Here is a 15,967-nt window from a genome sequence, read left to right as displayed (position 1 = left end):
TATTTTTATAATGAAAAAAAAATGTTTAGATTTTCAACTTCAAGTGTGGCGTTTGATAACAAATTGAATCTAATTTGTACTTTAAAGAGATCAAAATTCCTACAAATTTTCAAATTTTCAAAGAAATCGAAAAAATAGGTATTTTTGTATAAAACTATTTTTATTTTTTTTTACAAAATTAATTTTGTTTGTTTAACCTAATTTAAAAATGAATAACCTTAGATACTTGAAATTTTCAACAAATATTTATATTTGAATTTCATTCACATGGTATAGTTTTCTAATATATTGATTTTTTTTTTAAGCTATTTACAAACATTTTTAAATTTTTTCAATAAATGAAAAAAATGATATTTCTTGAAAATTTAATATAAGACCATAGTATTCTACAATAAGTTGTTATTATTTTGCTATAAGACTATTATGAATACGTATAAACAATTTTTTTAAATTTAATTTTTACGAAATTTGTCAAAATCACGAAAATTTACCAGACTATTTATGTATTTTATAGTAAAAAAATTATAAAATCTACAGTAATTTGTATAGTTTAGGTTTGAAATTTTAATACAATAATCCTGATAAATAATTCATAATGGAACAAAAGAATCTAAAAAAATATACATCCACAATATTTTTACTGACGACATCACATATTTTTTATAATAAATAACGATGTAGTTAGTCATTTTGTTATAATTTAAAAACATTCGAGGAAACCAAAAACTTATACGTATATTATGAATTTTACTATACGTAATGACGTTTCCAAAGTAATATGTGATTAACTTTAAGATAGGTATTATCTATTGACTATTCATACTATGAACCTATTCACACTGTTATATGGTAAGGTGATATTAACACCTCGAAAGTTAATAATATTTTAAAATGTAAAGAAATCGCATTCGTAATTCGCTTTGTGTGCAAGTTACAAATTATAACCACGTATGCCGTGTCGCAGATGCGGACGCAGACGCAAAAATAATCCATGTCGGCGCGCGAACGACCAGCTCAAAGAGTACCTAACGAACAATTAAAATTTTTCAAAAGGCTATTAAAATTTAAAAACATATTAAAAATAAAGAGTAGAATATTGATATATAATCGTTAAAATATTAATTATTTTTTAAATTTTATTAGTATTATTTTATTATAATTGATAAATAATTTTAAAATATGAAACTTATTATTCTTATTCATGGGCGTCCCTATAGGGGGGAGGCAAGACGGGGCACTTGCCCCACTAGAATTTTAAATTTTTTTCCTAATTGTAATAATTTAATGTTATACTGACGAAACATAATAATATTCTATAAATAAAATGTATAAAACAATCTTTATTCATTTTTTAAATTAATTTTGCCCCCCCACTAGAAAAATGTCTGGGGACGCCCATGTTCTTATTATATTAAATTTTTAAGCAAGGTACCTATATAAAAGTAACCTATATTGATATCAATACATTGTGTTGTCAATCCGAAGTTATGTTATTTTATAGTTTGTAAGGTAATATAAGTAATATATTACTGTATTGTCGTCACTATTATTTACGATATAACGTTATAATACATCATTATTTTTTGTAGTCGTGGTTATTGTAACTCGTAATATGATAGCTTATCGAGACAACCTGTACCTACTGTACTACTTTTATCTATATACGTCAAACCACAAAACATTATTCCACGGTCAAAACTTGACTTTATATCAGTACTCAGTAGACTTCCGGAATTAGTAACATATTATAATATAGAATTTTTTTGTGATAAAATTACATACCCAGGTTTCGACTGTTTCGAGTAATCATTTATCAAATTCAAATACATGGCTGTATTTTGGATAATCATATTGGTTGGTAGGTCCGTCCTCCGTTGACATAAAAACCATATTATAACACCTAATTGCATTTTCATTTTTTATCAGTTGTAAATATAGATAGTGTAGTTAGCAATTAAGTTATCCTCAGGAAAAGAACGTAATGAATATTAAATAATAATTAACCTAGATGTTGTGTACTTTTGTATTTTAAATTAAATTTTATGATGATATTTAGTTCAGCAATTTGCATGTTGGTGAAAATATCTTGATGAGACGGATCACCTAACATCAGATAAACTCATCAAGAAACCAGTTTTTGAATGATCGACTTCAATTAGTTATATTCCGTAAGACTTTTGCTTTTCCAATTTGCTTGTTTGTTGCTCATAAGTATTTGTGGTCTTTAACTAATTTTGTATAACTAGCGAGTACTAAATGGTATTTCATGCTATTGATTTGATTACAGTGTCTTAATGGCTCACGTGAGTACAAGTGAGGCTGGCAAGTGTGAAAGATTACAAAAGAATCTCTTAAACTCTGTGAAACAATGTCAAAAACGGTTTGGCAGTTCTTCTGAAATAGCGACTGAATCTGATCAGGAAGTCTCTAACTTGTGTCAGTGCATTGAAGCTATATTGAGTCATGGATTGAAATCAATCAATACAGAAGACAAGTAAGAATCATGAAAATGTTGCTTTCACTTGGGTTGCATAAACCTTTATTGTATCGTGGTTTTAGAAGTTCATTGTTGAAACGGCAAGTGACAAAAATCGTTACTGGTCTTTCAGATGGAGACAAAAGTCAAAATCGTCTTATTCCATTTTGGTGTTTTGTTAAAGAAATATTAAATGAACCAGAAATACAACGATTTGAAATGTTATCAAACATTAAAAACGATTATGGTCGAGGTAAAGCTTGGTTAAGAGCATCCATTAATGAACGGTGCTTGGAAAAATATATGCAATTATGTATTAACAATGAAAATCTAATCAATCGATTCTATGAAAAATGGGCTTTTATGAGCAATACAGAAAAAAATTCAATATTGCCCATCACTGCTGCTGGTTGGTATCATACCATGTACATTTTATATCAAATTGTAGTGTATTTTATAGTTTAAAACATTATTGTTTTTTTTTTTCAGGTTTATCATCAATAGTATTTGCTTTGACAATAGATAAAATCGAATTCAATAAAGATGTCTTAGATTTCACATTTAATGAACCAATTATTTATGGAGGTATTATTTTTATTTTTAAATTTTATTTATTATCCATCCCATTTATTTTAATAATTTTTTTTCTTATATTCTGAAAATATAATCAAAGTTTATTTTTAAAAGAAAAATTTTATTTGTAGTAGTAATGTACTGACTCATAACAAGGTTCAAATCCAATACAGTTAAGTACCATCATGGTACTTCACAAATGTAACTTTTTGAATGATTTTGAACTAATATGTATTGATATGCTCTAATGTTTTCCTTGAAATCTTGAAGATCAATATTGAAAAAAATACTTTTTTTTTTAGCAAAATTTGGTTTTCTTTATCTTAAAAGCAATATTATAGTTATGGTTTGAATATAAAATTTGATTTTTTTACAGTTAACAGCAAAAGTTAAAAATTATATTTTATTGATTAGTTTTGTTTAATTTCTATTATATTTTACATTATAGATACTAATTTAATATTAAAAAAGGAAAATAGTGGAAAAATTAAAAAAATTAAAGCAAATGTTATACATTTTGATCAAAGTGAAGATGATATTCAAACAGCTGAAGAAGTAAAATCGGACAATGATGTTTTATTAGCTGTTGGTGATGAAGCTGCAGCTTTATCAATAAATTCGTATGATACAATTGTAAGATTTATATTACCTATATTTAAAAACTGTGTTGATGATTGTGGCTTAATTTTTAGACTGGTTATTTTATTGGAGAGTTTGAAGATTTGCCATCAACTGAAAAGGAGCTAGAAAATAGGTAATATTTTAGTAAGGATAATTAAATTATACTAGTATTTACTATTCAGCGAGTTCACAGTTATGTTGTTTGTCATGTGTGCTTTTCATTGTATTTGGGTTGGCTAATGTAATCATGGTGTATTAACAACCATAATTTACCTTGAAGTTTCCAAATTGGGTTGAGTTTAATTTTTAACATGTCAAGATAGATGACATAGCTATGTACTTGACTGATTTTTACTGTTGTAAGATGTGTGTTGAATAAATTGTGTTATCCTATAATATTATAAACAATAGCCTGTAATGTTTAACACTTTTAAGGCTGAAAAAATTAAGTACTATCAATGAAAATTCTGACTCTTATGAAGTTTTTGTGCCGGTGTCTTCATTAAGTCCTCCTTGTGACACAGGTACTTGATTATTTACATTTTTAATATTTATCCATTAATGAATTCAAACTGATAATAAATGTTTTAATTTGTTTGTATTGCACTATTATGGTGGAATAGTGAATATTTTCCAACATATTATTTACTTAAAAATATTATAAAATAATTTATGTCTTTTTAGATGATGAAAGTAAATCTATGTGTTCAAATGAAGATAGTAATAGTTTACATAAATTTGACGAATCAAGAGATCAATTGTTAATGTTGGAAAAACAATATCAGGAAGTCATAAATGGACTTACAACTAAAATCACTGATTTAACTCGGTAAATATAAAATATAAATATATATAATTTTGTAACATATTATATTTTTCTCATTAATACGTTAATTTTATTTTTGTTTTTTTACAGTGAAAATGAATTATTGAAACATCAATTAAGGAAATATGTTAGTGCAGTACAGTTAATGAAACAAGATGAAAATGAAAGTGAGGAAGCTAAGTTATATCAACAAAAATTAATTCAAGTTTGTAATTCTTTTTTTCCTTAATAAATATTTTATAAATTCTGAAAATTATTAAATAATTAGGTTGCTGAAATGCACAGTGAATTAATTGAATTAAATGGTCGATTAAATAACCAACTTATAGTAAAAGATCAGTGTATTACTAAACTAAGAACAGAATTGGTATCGTTGAGAGGACCTTTGCCTTCAGACGAAATACCGCACACAAATATACACTTATGGGTTCCATCTGCATTTTTAGTTGGACGAATTAATGACCCGCATCATGTATATCAGGTGTGTGAACGCAAAACTAAGTTTTAATTTGTTGACATTTGTTTAAAATTGTAGTACTAATTTGTTTATTTTATTAATAGATCCATGTACGCATTCTAAATGAAGAATGGAATGTTTACAGGAGATATTCACAGTTTACAGAATTTCACAAACAACTAAAGAAACAATATAATGTAGTTTCATCAATTTTATTGCCACCTAAAAAAACTATTGGAAATAAGGTATAAATGCATAATAATCTATATCAAATAATAATTGTAATTCTAGTATGCATAACATTTTACCCCCCCCCCTCTTCCTCCCTCCCACAATATTTTTAATTATTATTTTTCAAACATGACCATGTAATATTAATTATATATTAATTTTTTTATTTACAACCTTTCCTTGCAATACAACAAATTTTCATTAGTTTCGAGTACCCAGATAACGATAATTTTAGTGACGTATAATATACTTAAATTGTTTATCTATATGTTTAATATCTCAAAAAGACCTTTATAACATTTGATTTAATCTAAATACTTCAATAATAAGTTTTATATTTTAAAGGGTGCCAACTTTGTTGAAGAGCGGCGTAAAAAGTTACAAGTTTATCTCAGACAGATAATGAATTTTTTGATAACAATAAATCGAATATTGGCAAATTCTCCCAACAAGTATAACTTGGTTAATCTTGTACCATTTTTCAGGTATCTTTAGCTAGCTTTTACTTATTTAAATAATCTTCATATTAATATAAACACATTTTTTTTTATAGTGAACAATATAACCAAAGTTATACTGGAAAATTATCATGGTTAAATTTAAGTTGTTTGATGGCTCAAAATTCTGTAGTAGATTTAAATAGTTCTAGTTCTCATCATCAGTATACTGGCTTATGACATAAATTTCTTAAATTATTTATATTTATATAATATTACCTATATAGCAATAATTTTATAATATATTTATTAAAATGTTAAACGTCTGTGATTTATAACAAAATATTTTATCTAATAAATCTTATATATTATAACTAATAAAAAAAAGTTTTATTTTTTAACTGTTTACTTTTTATATAATATATTTAATTTATGTCCTCACTAATATTCAACATAATTACAAATAAAAATATGGATAAATTATTAATTTTATTATTATTGCATTAAAATCAAGTCTTAGTTATACTATTAGATATAGGATATAGCTAAATATAAAGATCAAATTAATAATAATTAATACAAGAAATAGTTATAACTATGATTCATTACTATAGTACTGTGATAGTACTATAAACTCTTATTATAATTAATAACTAAAAAAATATTTGGGTAGGTAACAAATTATAGATGTACTTATATTATAGTTATGATTAAATATTATTCTAAAAGTATAATCAACAAAAATATTTTTTTTTAAATCAACTAATTTTATGATATCTAATAATCATATTAAAGTATACAAATAGATAACTTGTACATGATATACATTAAATGCAAGCAAACACAAAGTATTATTGTAATTAAATTATTCATTTCGAGACTGTATATTTTTCCTAAAAATTAATAAAACAAAACCATACTTCCTACTTAAATTAACTGTTTTGAGACAAAATAAGCAAGTAACATTTAGAAAGTGCATATTATATAATATTATAAAATATATTATTATTGAAGTAATAAATAAATAATAATAATATAAAATATATTAATATTGAAGTAATAAATAAATAATAATTATATTTACTCTGAACTAATAATATCCATGTAAGAAATAGCAGGATGAGACAATGTAGATAAAAATCTTTTGTTAGAATTCAAGTTTGTTCTGATTAAGCCATTATCCAATCCAACACCAGAAATGCTCAATCTTTTATCTAATAATGAATGTAATGAATTTAGCTGTTAAAAAAATAAGAACGAAATTATATATACCCAACATAAAATTTATATTTACATAGTTCTATATAGATACATATTACAGTATATTTAAAAGTATCTATATGGATAAATTATATATTATTACAGAATAAAATAATTTTACATTAACTTAAGTTACCTTTGCTTTTTGTTGAATGTTTTCTTGCCGAAGTACATCAATCAATTTATTGCTTTTATTTAATTGATCTTGCAAAAGTAAATTTGATTTATTCTCACTTTCTTTACTTATGAACTTATTCCCTACAGCTATTAAATCAGGCAGTTCTTTTTTATAGCTACAAAAATGTATTTATCATTAATTTAAAATACTGGTTAATCATTTGAATTTATAGTAAAAAATCATGGATACAATCAGTAACTTATCACATAATTTTATATTTAAAATATATTTTAATTCTTAAAAAGTAAACTGATAATTTAAGTATGTTTTAGAAAATATGTAAGTATCTTGAATTGTTTTTTATTCTCCACTAAAGATTATAAATTGATAAAAACCAATAGTCCTAAATACTATGATTACATAGTACATTTGAACCATTTAAAGTAGCCAGTAGGAATTGAGTGATAGTTGGATCAATAAGTAAATGTTTAATATATAAAAATTAAGGTAATAATTTTAGATTTTTACTAGCATTAAAATTCTAAACCAAAGAATAAAAGAAAATTTTGTATTTTGTATTTAACCCTTTGATTTTAAATTTATAAATAAGTTCTGCATTACTAATAAAAATAAATATATAACAGCATGCAAACAATAGGAAATAAAAAATGATATTTTACTTGTAATTATTATCATTTTTACTGTCTTCAATAGATATCTGATGAATTTTAGCACTGTTAAGTATATCACTTAATTGTTTTTGATTATCATTTGAATTAGATTTTAAAATTTCGTGACTCAAATTTTTTAAATGCTTACAACAATAGTTTCCACCATTCATTATAATCAATTCATCTAAAAGGTCTAAAAAATAATTCATTTAAAATAAATTCAATCAAAAATATTAACTGTGAGTAATTTCCAGAGTACCTCGATTTTTAGATCTTAGTATTTCTAATTCTTTATAAAGTTCTTCTAACATTTGTTTGTGATTCATTTTTATTCGATTGATATCTCTTTCATACTGAGCAACTAATATCAATGGATCAATTTTATTAAATAGTTCTGTTTGTTCAATTGAAGTTGTAAGGTTCTAAAATAAAATATTTAGGTATAAATACTATTAGAAATGATTTTTTTTTTTTTTTACAAAATACATTTATTAATGTGTTTACCTTAATTATTTTACTACTAGTTGAACGAGTTGGCCTATTGATTGGAGGTAATTCTTCTTTAAATTTTGATAAGCATTTAGTTACTTTAAATTCCATACTGTTTTAATAGTTCTACACATTATTAAGTTTACTAGTTTAGAATGCAATAGATATCATTTATAGTACATTTAAAAACTAAAGAAGGGTTGATATGAATTATTGATTATTTTCTACCACCACTAAAGTTTATTCCTAAGGTAACAAAATAATATGTACAAGGGGTCAAGGTACCATAGAATAGTGATTTAAGAATTCATTATTCACATACATTTCTATTTTTTATATTTGTGAATAACAAATAAAATTAATAAAATACAATTTGACTTATAATTATTTAGGACATAATGATATATACACCAATTAGATATTTAGAAGTAAAAATTATAAAAACTAAAAATTATGAAGTTATTAAAGTATAAAATTATTTTTTAAAAATAAAAGATGATAGCTTTGAAACTCCTTTGGGTTTTTTTGATTTGTTTGTTGAATTCATATTTTCATAGCTGTCATCTAAATCAGATTTTCTTTTATTATCACTTGAAGGTTCAATTGTCTAAAATCATTTAAAATTAAATAAATAAATAATATGTTCAAACTATGTTAAAATAAATTTTGTATAATAAAAAGTAATTTACTTGATCTAATGGAGAAAGAGTACCCATTGAAATATTAGCTTGTTCGCCATTTTTTTTTTTAAATGGATTAAAAGCTCTATCTATGTCGTTGGACTCATTCATCAGTTCAGATTCTTGTTTCTTTTTTAAAACTGACAAAATACTTGATGATTCTTAACAAACAATTTTTTTTAAATTAATTATAGCTGTGTTCAATCTTTTTTTTTAATAACATATAAAAATATATATACATATATAACTTTCATTTATTTTCTATATATTTAAATTTAAACTAAATTGATGTTATCTAAATATGACCCTTAAGAGGAAATAAAAACTTCTGTAAAACATTTTTACAAAGCTTTGTTTAGAATTAATTTTAAAAATAAAATTATTTATTATGGTTTTAAAATTGTTTATCTGAATACTACAATAGCTTGAACAGATGAAGTGAAATGAGACCAGTACTATTTAAATTACTTGATTATTGAATTATAATTTAAAGAAAAAGTGTGTATACAATTAATAGCAACTCATTATTAATAACTAATAAAATTTAAATCTTACCTTTGTTAATATCTTCACTATCATTTGAACTATATTTTTCTGAAAATAAATCTTGCGATTGTTGTGAAATACAGTTTGTACTCTTGCTAAAAAATTTAAAATTCATTATTTTATTACAATTATGTTAAAAAAGTAATATAACTATTAACTTTATGTAATTTATCATGTTTACATAAAAGTTTGAAAGAGCTTGTATTGAGGAATTTTCTTTTGTTTTTTTTTTAATGTAGGTTTTTTATAACAAGCAATATATTAATTAAATATTTTTTATAAACAATTATTAAGATAAAAAATCAGTTTCACTGTTTGTTAATAGCATTTAATTTATTTGTTTAACATTTTAAAAATTGAACTTAAATCATAAAAATAATAAAACATCAAAAAATTTACCATAAAATAATGATAAAATTGTACAACTTACTTATATGAAGTTGATGGACCATCAAATAATTCTGAATATGTTACTGGTTTTAGTTTTGGTTCGTCATCTATATTTGTTTCATTTTCTATGATTGTTGTAATTTTTGTTGCTAAACTACTGTTCCCAACTCGCATAGTATACTTTAGGGCTAAATTTAAATATTGCTCCGATCTTATAAGTTTACAAAGCTCTAATGCTCTCATATCATGACCACTCTTACATGCCATCTAAATAAATTGATAAGAGTTGAATTTAAATTAAATTTTATCAATTTAAATGTTTCAACAAAGAGTAAATTAATTTAATACATACAGCAAACAGTTTTAAGAATGTTGTTTTTAATTCTTTATCATATTGTAATCCATCTTCTTCGGGTAAAATTGATAAAGCTATATTGGATCTCCAAAATTTTTCTTCTAATTCACCTTTTTCTTGATTAAGATCACATAATGGAATCTAAAACAACAATAAAATATTTAATATTTGCATTAAATATTCAAATAATGAATATAATAACCTGCCATGGTATTTCATTCAAAAAAGGATGAGGTGTTGTTGAAGGATAATAAGAACCTTTACAAAGAATACATCTTATATCTTGACGTGCTTCATTGACTCCAATAACAAAATAATGGTTTGTAGTGTCATTCCACTAAAGATTTTTTTGTTATTAAAAAAATATTATTGTTATTATGGTTAATTAAATATTACCGTATTATCTACACAACATAAGGGACTCCAATAAGATTTAATTAACATTCGCAGGGTTCCGGCAGAATCTAGAATACTCAAAGATCCATAATCAGAAAAACCAACCCATCTAAGAGTTGATTTTGGGAACAATGGAACATATCCAGAACAAATGGCTTCAACGCGATTATCAATTTTGTACACACAGTATCGTAAATTTTGTTCACCGGGTATAGCTAAAAAAAAAATAAAAAAAATAATTTTATACTTATACTTTACTGTACTATATTAATACATACGGGCACCACAATGATGCACAACAACTAAACGGTCTCTACATCCATTAATAGCTACTATAGGCCCAGGTATAGATATGATCTCCCTTTGACCACCACCAAGAGTAAATAATCTTATTAGACGTGATACTGAAGCTACTGCAATCCAATCAGCAGTAACTGCTAAACCACATATATCATCTTCATTGGGTAAATCAACAGTCCATTCACGTTTACCATCCCATGAATTCAATAGTACACAAACCAATTTGCTATTTAAATTGTTATTAATAAATGAAATATTTATGTAAACTTAATACTTAATATATATATTTATTAAATACCTAGGTGTAGTATCTTGAGATTCACAACCTAATACTAATGCTTCTTGACACAGAGCAGCAATAGTATGCCCTAAGACATTTTTGATACGAAAAGCATGATGGATAGTGTTATCATGAAAATCAACATCAATTACATTTTCATCAACAGTGTTAGTTTGTCGTGCATATCCAACATCATTAAAAACCTTGAATTTACAAATTATTAATAAGCAAATAAATAAAATTAACTAATAACTTTATATTTGTAATAAGTTAGGTATTATTAATGATTACCATAAAGCGCCTTTGTAGATGAACAGGTGTTGAACAAGGTTGAAATGGACTTTGTATATCGACAGTAAAACTAGCAGTAGGAGGAATATATTTAGAAGACAAATTGCTGTTATCGTCATCAATTTCTAAGCCATCGACATTATTTAAAGATAAACCTCTTTGTTTACTAAGTTCAACTTCAGCTTCATATTTTATTTGCTCTAATGATATAACATTATCGCCAGACTCTTCATCTGTCATTAATATGTTTTGATCATCATTAGTCTAAAAGAAGAATTAAGTCATAATTAATAATAATTTTAAATGGAGGTTTACCACTAACTGCATTATAATATAATTCACTTATTTATAATAAGTGTACTAATATTTGTGTGAATCATAAAATACAAACATGCAATTGATCAATTACATTTACACCATTAAATATTATTAGCAGTTAAATAAAATTAGATTAATTATTATCTAAACTTACTGAATCTATAGCAAAATCATCTGAATTAGCGTTTTCGACCAAACCTAATTGGCCATGATCATCACAATAGGCTAAAGTGTATTCATCATTTTTAGGACACCAGACTAAACTTCTTATAGAATATCGTTCTTTACACTTTGCATGTAATACAATTACTTGAGATGATATGTTCCACACGAAAATAAATCCAGTGTTTGTCCCAGCAGCTATATATCTACCACATTTTGACCAACTCATGACAGTGATATCCTAAAATAACAAGAAATTATAGCAAAGAATTATCAAACTACAGATGTTAATTTTTTATCAAAGCTCGTTCATTCATAATTATAAAATAAAAAGTACTTGAATTCCATTACTTGTTCAGATAATCGATAATCGTGCACTGTGTAAAGTTCTCTCCACAAACCTCTTTGGAAAAATTTTATTTCTTTTCCAAAAGGTATAGCTAATAAATTTCCATCTATAGGATCCCATGCTGGAGTACATTTAATCTTAGAATGCTGAAATGCATTGCTAACTGGAATAACATTAGTCCATTCTTTTATAACAGATTTTTTTTCTATACTCCATACTTTTACAGTTCCATCGCAACTTGATGACACCTATACAGAGTACATATTTGAGTTATTATTATAAAGTATCAATTATACTTTAATTTAAATATAAATAGCTGGAAATTATTCTATTTTTTTACCAAAAAATCAGACAATGGATCAAATTTAATAGATAAAATTGGACTTTTATGACCATCAAAATTCAATACAATTTTAGTATCTTTATTCACAACTTGAATAGATGAATCACTGAAATATAAAATAAATTATTATTTTTTTTGATTAATATAATATATAATATATTACCATCCACCAGCAGCAATTAGTTTGCCATCTTTAGATGAATCTAAACAACAGACTGAAGCAGTAAATCGAGTTAATGTATCTATTAACTCTGCTTTTGGAAATGTGTAAACTTGAAGTGTGTGATGATCATCACCAACATATAACATATCTCCCTAAAAATGATTTGAATTTAGTATTATACTAAAAATAGTATTTGAAAATAAAGAGAAAATTTTAAATATTATTTCTTTTAGGTTTTTATTTAATTAATTTATATTACTGATTGGTGTACGGCAAATGCTTCACTACCAACACATTTTTCAGTAGGATCACCATCATCAATACCATCCCATATTCTTATATCTCCATCTTGACCACACGTAATCAAATATCTGTTAAAGTAATATAAATTGTACATGCAAATTAGTTTTTATGATAGTAAAAACCCATTGTTAAGTTGATATTTATTTATTTTTTATTTGTGAAATTTACACAAAATTTGTATATCTTAAATATTGGTCATGTAATACTCTAAAGTTAATGACCTGAATAACATTAAATAATGACCTAAATTATGCAAATATAATCTAAAAATGTACTTTTAATAATATTTTCAATTATAATTGTAACCATCACTACAAAAATAAGTTAATAATATATAATACAATAGAAATGTTGCTCTTGAAATTACATTTATCTAAAATATAGCAACAATCCAACATAACATCATGATTATAATAAAATAAAATAAAATTTAAAAAATCATAATAAGAAGTTTCATCATTTTTGTATAAATATATTGTACACTAGTTTAATCTATACATAAAATATCTATATTTTAGATTAAAGACTGCTGACTTAATGCTGCCTGATGGCAGGTTTATACATTTTATATGACTCAGTGATGGAGCAATAACAAACAAATATTGATTTATTTCATTTTGAAATCATTTAAATTATAATATTTGACATAAATCATTTTCTTTTTTTAATTTTTATTAGAAACTTATCCCGGCTACGAGTGGCATCATTTTCTGGGCAAGCAACTGTCTAAGTGGCGAGGCTGCTATCCCCCAAACAGGCATGGCAGAAACCTACGGGTGCCCAACTATAAATTCTGCCAAACAGGTGTCCGAACTAGGCCTTCAGGCCTAATCCAGGAGTCAGGACATAAACGTCATATGCAAAAAAAAAAAAAAAACTAAATACCTATTACTCTAAGCCAAAGAGATCTCTAAATTAAGTTTTTTCATAAAAAAAAGCTAGGAATATGGGCTTATCTGAGATATTAATTCATATAAATCATAAATAAAAAGAGTAGTGAATTTCTTTAAATTAGCAGAAACTGATTTAAAATGTTAAGTGTATTCAAGACAAAAGATGAAAAATAAAAACTAGTTATTTAGATTCATACATTATCAACTTGATCTTAACTAGAAAATAATTGTAAAAAATTTCAATTAAAGTCAAGCATTTTGAAACCCAACTATTTATATAATGTTATTTTTAAATAAATATACCTAATTATCTTATTTAAATATTTTTTATTAAGATATCATTACAATATTGTTCTCTCTATCTATCAAACATAAATTATAATAAAAACATAGGAGTGCACACAGGACGTACCCAGATATGCCCTGATATTTAATGGGCCAAAGTGCCCAATATGTCAATCAAATTGCCATATATTAATTACAAAAATCAATTTTAGATTATTCTTGATTTCAACTATGAGGCGCAGCAAAAAAATTTAATACTAAAAAATTGAAATGTTCCAAAATATATCACTTTGAAAACTATCCAACGTTCTGCTCTGCCTTTAATTTAACTCTACACTATGAACTCCATGTGCGAACAGTGGAAGAGGAAGCGCATATCTTCTACATACACTTTCATAAACGATTCCACTCATCCTAAATCTCTCATGAAAGATTTTTCCATTTTTACACTCCCAGGAAATCCTAATTGCAGGGTAAAAAGAAGGTACTGCGATCAGTAATAAAACTTTAATATCTAACGTCTCTAAAAATATTAAAAAATAATCACTACCCAAGAGTCATAAATGAGTAACTTTAACTATAACCTTCCGTTTTATATACTACTTTCATCATATAAATTTATTGAGCTTATTTGTATAAATTGTTTATGTCAAAAAAAAATTTAAAAAATATTCTCTCGGAAATAATGTGTGATAATGTGCATCTTGTATTTTTCTATTATATGATTTATATGTTTATTAAAAGTACATTAAGTTCAAAAAGTCTAATAGGTAGCTTGAATATAGAGGGTCGATAAAAATATATGAGCATTACCTACTTTTGAAGCCTGCATACATCTATAAACAAAAGTTAATATTTAATACCCTAGTTAATACTGTTTCTTTAGAAACTTAAATATTTCAAAGCTCCTACGCAGAGTTTATTCAATACTGTGGAAACATAAGTAAATTTAGCAATAACTAATAAGTTATACTGGACTAATTTGAGCAGTTTAGCTATGATTAACAGCCTCTTAATGTATTGTATTATATTTTCATATAGATTCTTATACATTTATTTAATTAGGTACTGTATTAAAATTGATATATAAGCAAGACATAATAAAATTATAAATTTATCAAATTTGTGAATCTTACTTTCCATCTTCTGAGTAACATACATCGGTGTGCCCTTCTACATGGGCATATCGTGGAAAATTCAACTCTTTAGTTTCCGACATAGCTTTGAGTCTTATTGCATTATCAGTTGAAAAAAGACTTTAAATTTAATACTTAAACACTAAAGCAAAATAATTGTTACCTATTTAGTTCATTAATTGTTTGCAACTACTAACTTATGTCATATTGTCTTCTGAAATTTGACGTTTTAACATTAGTTGTTTGAGTTAAAAACTGAAGAATGAAGAAAAAATAACAACAGTTAATAAATTGATAAAATCAAATTGGCGGCAAATTAAAAAGACTTTTAAGACATAACCTACAATTAAATTAATTGAAATGAAATAATAAATAATACGTATTTAAATTATTTACATTGTTGTATAGTATTATTTGTAGTATAAATATAAAAATATTTTAATTTTAGTTTAATTTAAATTCTAATTTTCTAATTTTTAATTTTTTTTTTTTATATATAATAATATTTATAATTTGAGACTAACCTCACTTTTACATTTACCGCCAAAAGATCAAGTTAACCAATTTGTTCTACTTTTCTAAACTTTTAATAAATTATTTTATAAATTATTATGTATA

At 24.7% G+C, this 15,967-nt stretch overlaps 3 protein-coding genes across 3 annotated transcripts; 1 reads left to right on the top strand and 2 right to left on the bottom strand.

Moving 5' to 3' along the window:
* The first annotated feature begins 1,868 nt into the window (after positions 1-1,868).
* LOC112602733 (sorting nexin-29) lies at positions 1,869-5,934 on the top strand. The gene is made up of 13 exons (XM_025350975.1): positions 1,869-2,168; positions 2,288-2,494; positions 2,560-2,885; positions 2,966-3,061; positions 3,498-3,682; positions 3,742-3,803; positions 4,106-4,194; positions 4,355-4,499; positions 4,587-4,701; positions 4,765-4,977; positions 5,058-5,198; positions 5,530-5,669; positions 5,738-5,934. The coding sequence occupies exons 2-13, from the start codon at positions 2,295-2,297 to the stop codon at positions 5,859-5,861; spliced, it is 1,836 nt and encodes a 611-aa protein (XP_025206760.1). The 5' UTR covers positions 1,869-2,168; positions 2,288-2,294; the 3' UTR covers positions 5,862-5,934.
* Positions 5,935-6,701: 767 nt separating this feature from the next.
* On the bottom strand, positions 6,702-8,553 carry LOC112602677. Its single transcript, XM_025350881.1, has 5 exons — positions 8,175-8,553; positions 7,930-8,092; positions 7,680-7,863; positions 7,018-7,174; positions 6,702-6,860 (listed from the first exon to the last, which is right to left on the bottom strand). Exons 1-5 carry the CDS (start codon positions 8,268-8,270, stop codon positions 6,702-6,704), a joined length of 759 nt encoding a protein of 252 aa, XP_025206666.1. The 5' UTR covers positions 8,271-8,553.
* Positions 8,554-8,580: 27 nt separating this feature from the next.
* Positions 8,581-15,616, bottom strand: LOC112602676 (WD repeat and HMG-box DNA-binding protein 1). Its single transcript, XM_025350880.1, has 16 exons — positions 15,350-15,616; positions 12,992-13,103; positions 12,733-12,884; positions 12,567-12,675; positions 12,229-12,474; positions 11,870-12,118; positions 11,398-11,661; positions 11,125-11,309; positions 10,805-11,052; positions 10,527-10,741; positions 10,333-10,467; positions 10,128-10,271; positions 9,816-10,042; positions 9,395-9,480; positions 8,849-9,000; positions 8,581-8,766 (listed from the first exon to the last, which is right to left on the bottom strand). Exons 1-16 carry the CDS (start codon positions 15,430-15,432, stop codon positions 8,635-8,637), a joined length of 2,739 nt encoding a protein of 912 aa, XP_025206665.1. The 5' UTR covers positions 15,433-15,616; the 3' UTR covers positions 8,581-8,634.
* Between the last annotated feature and the right edge of the window lie 351 nt (positions 15,617-15,967).

Source organism: Melanaphis sacchari, unplaced genomic scaffold (assembly GCF_002803265.2).
Source record: "Melanaphis sacchari strain LSU unplaced genomic scaffold, SCAv2.0 Contig8_pilon_pilon, whole genome shotgun sequence".
Classification (NCBI taxonomy): domain Eukaryota; kingdom Metazoa; phylum Arthropoda; class Insecta; order Hemiptera; family Aphididae; genus Melanaphis; species Melanaphis sacchari.
This window is presented reverse-complemented; position numbering and strand designations above follow the sequence as displayed.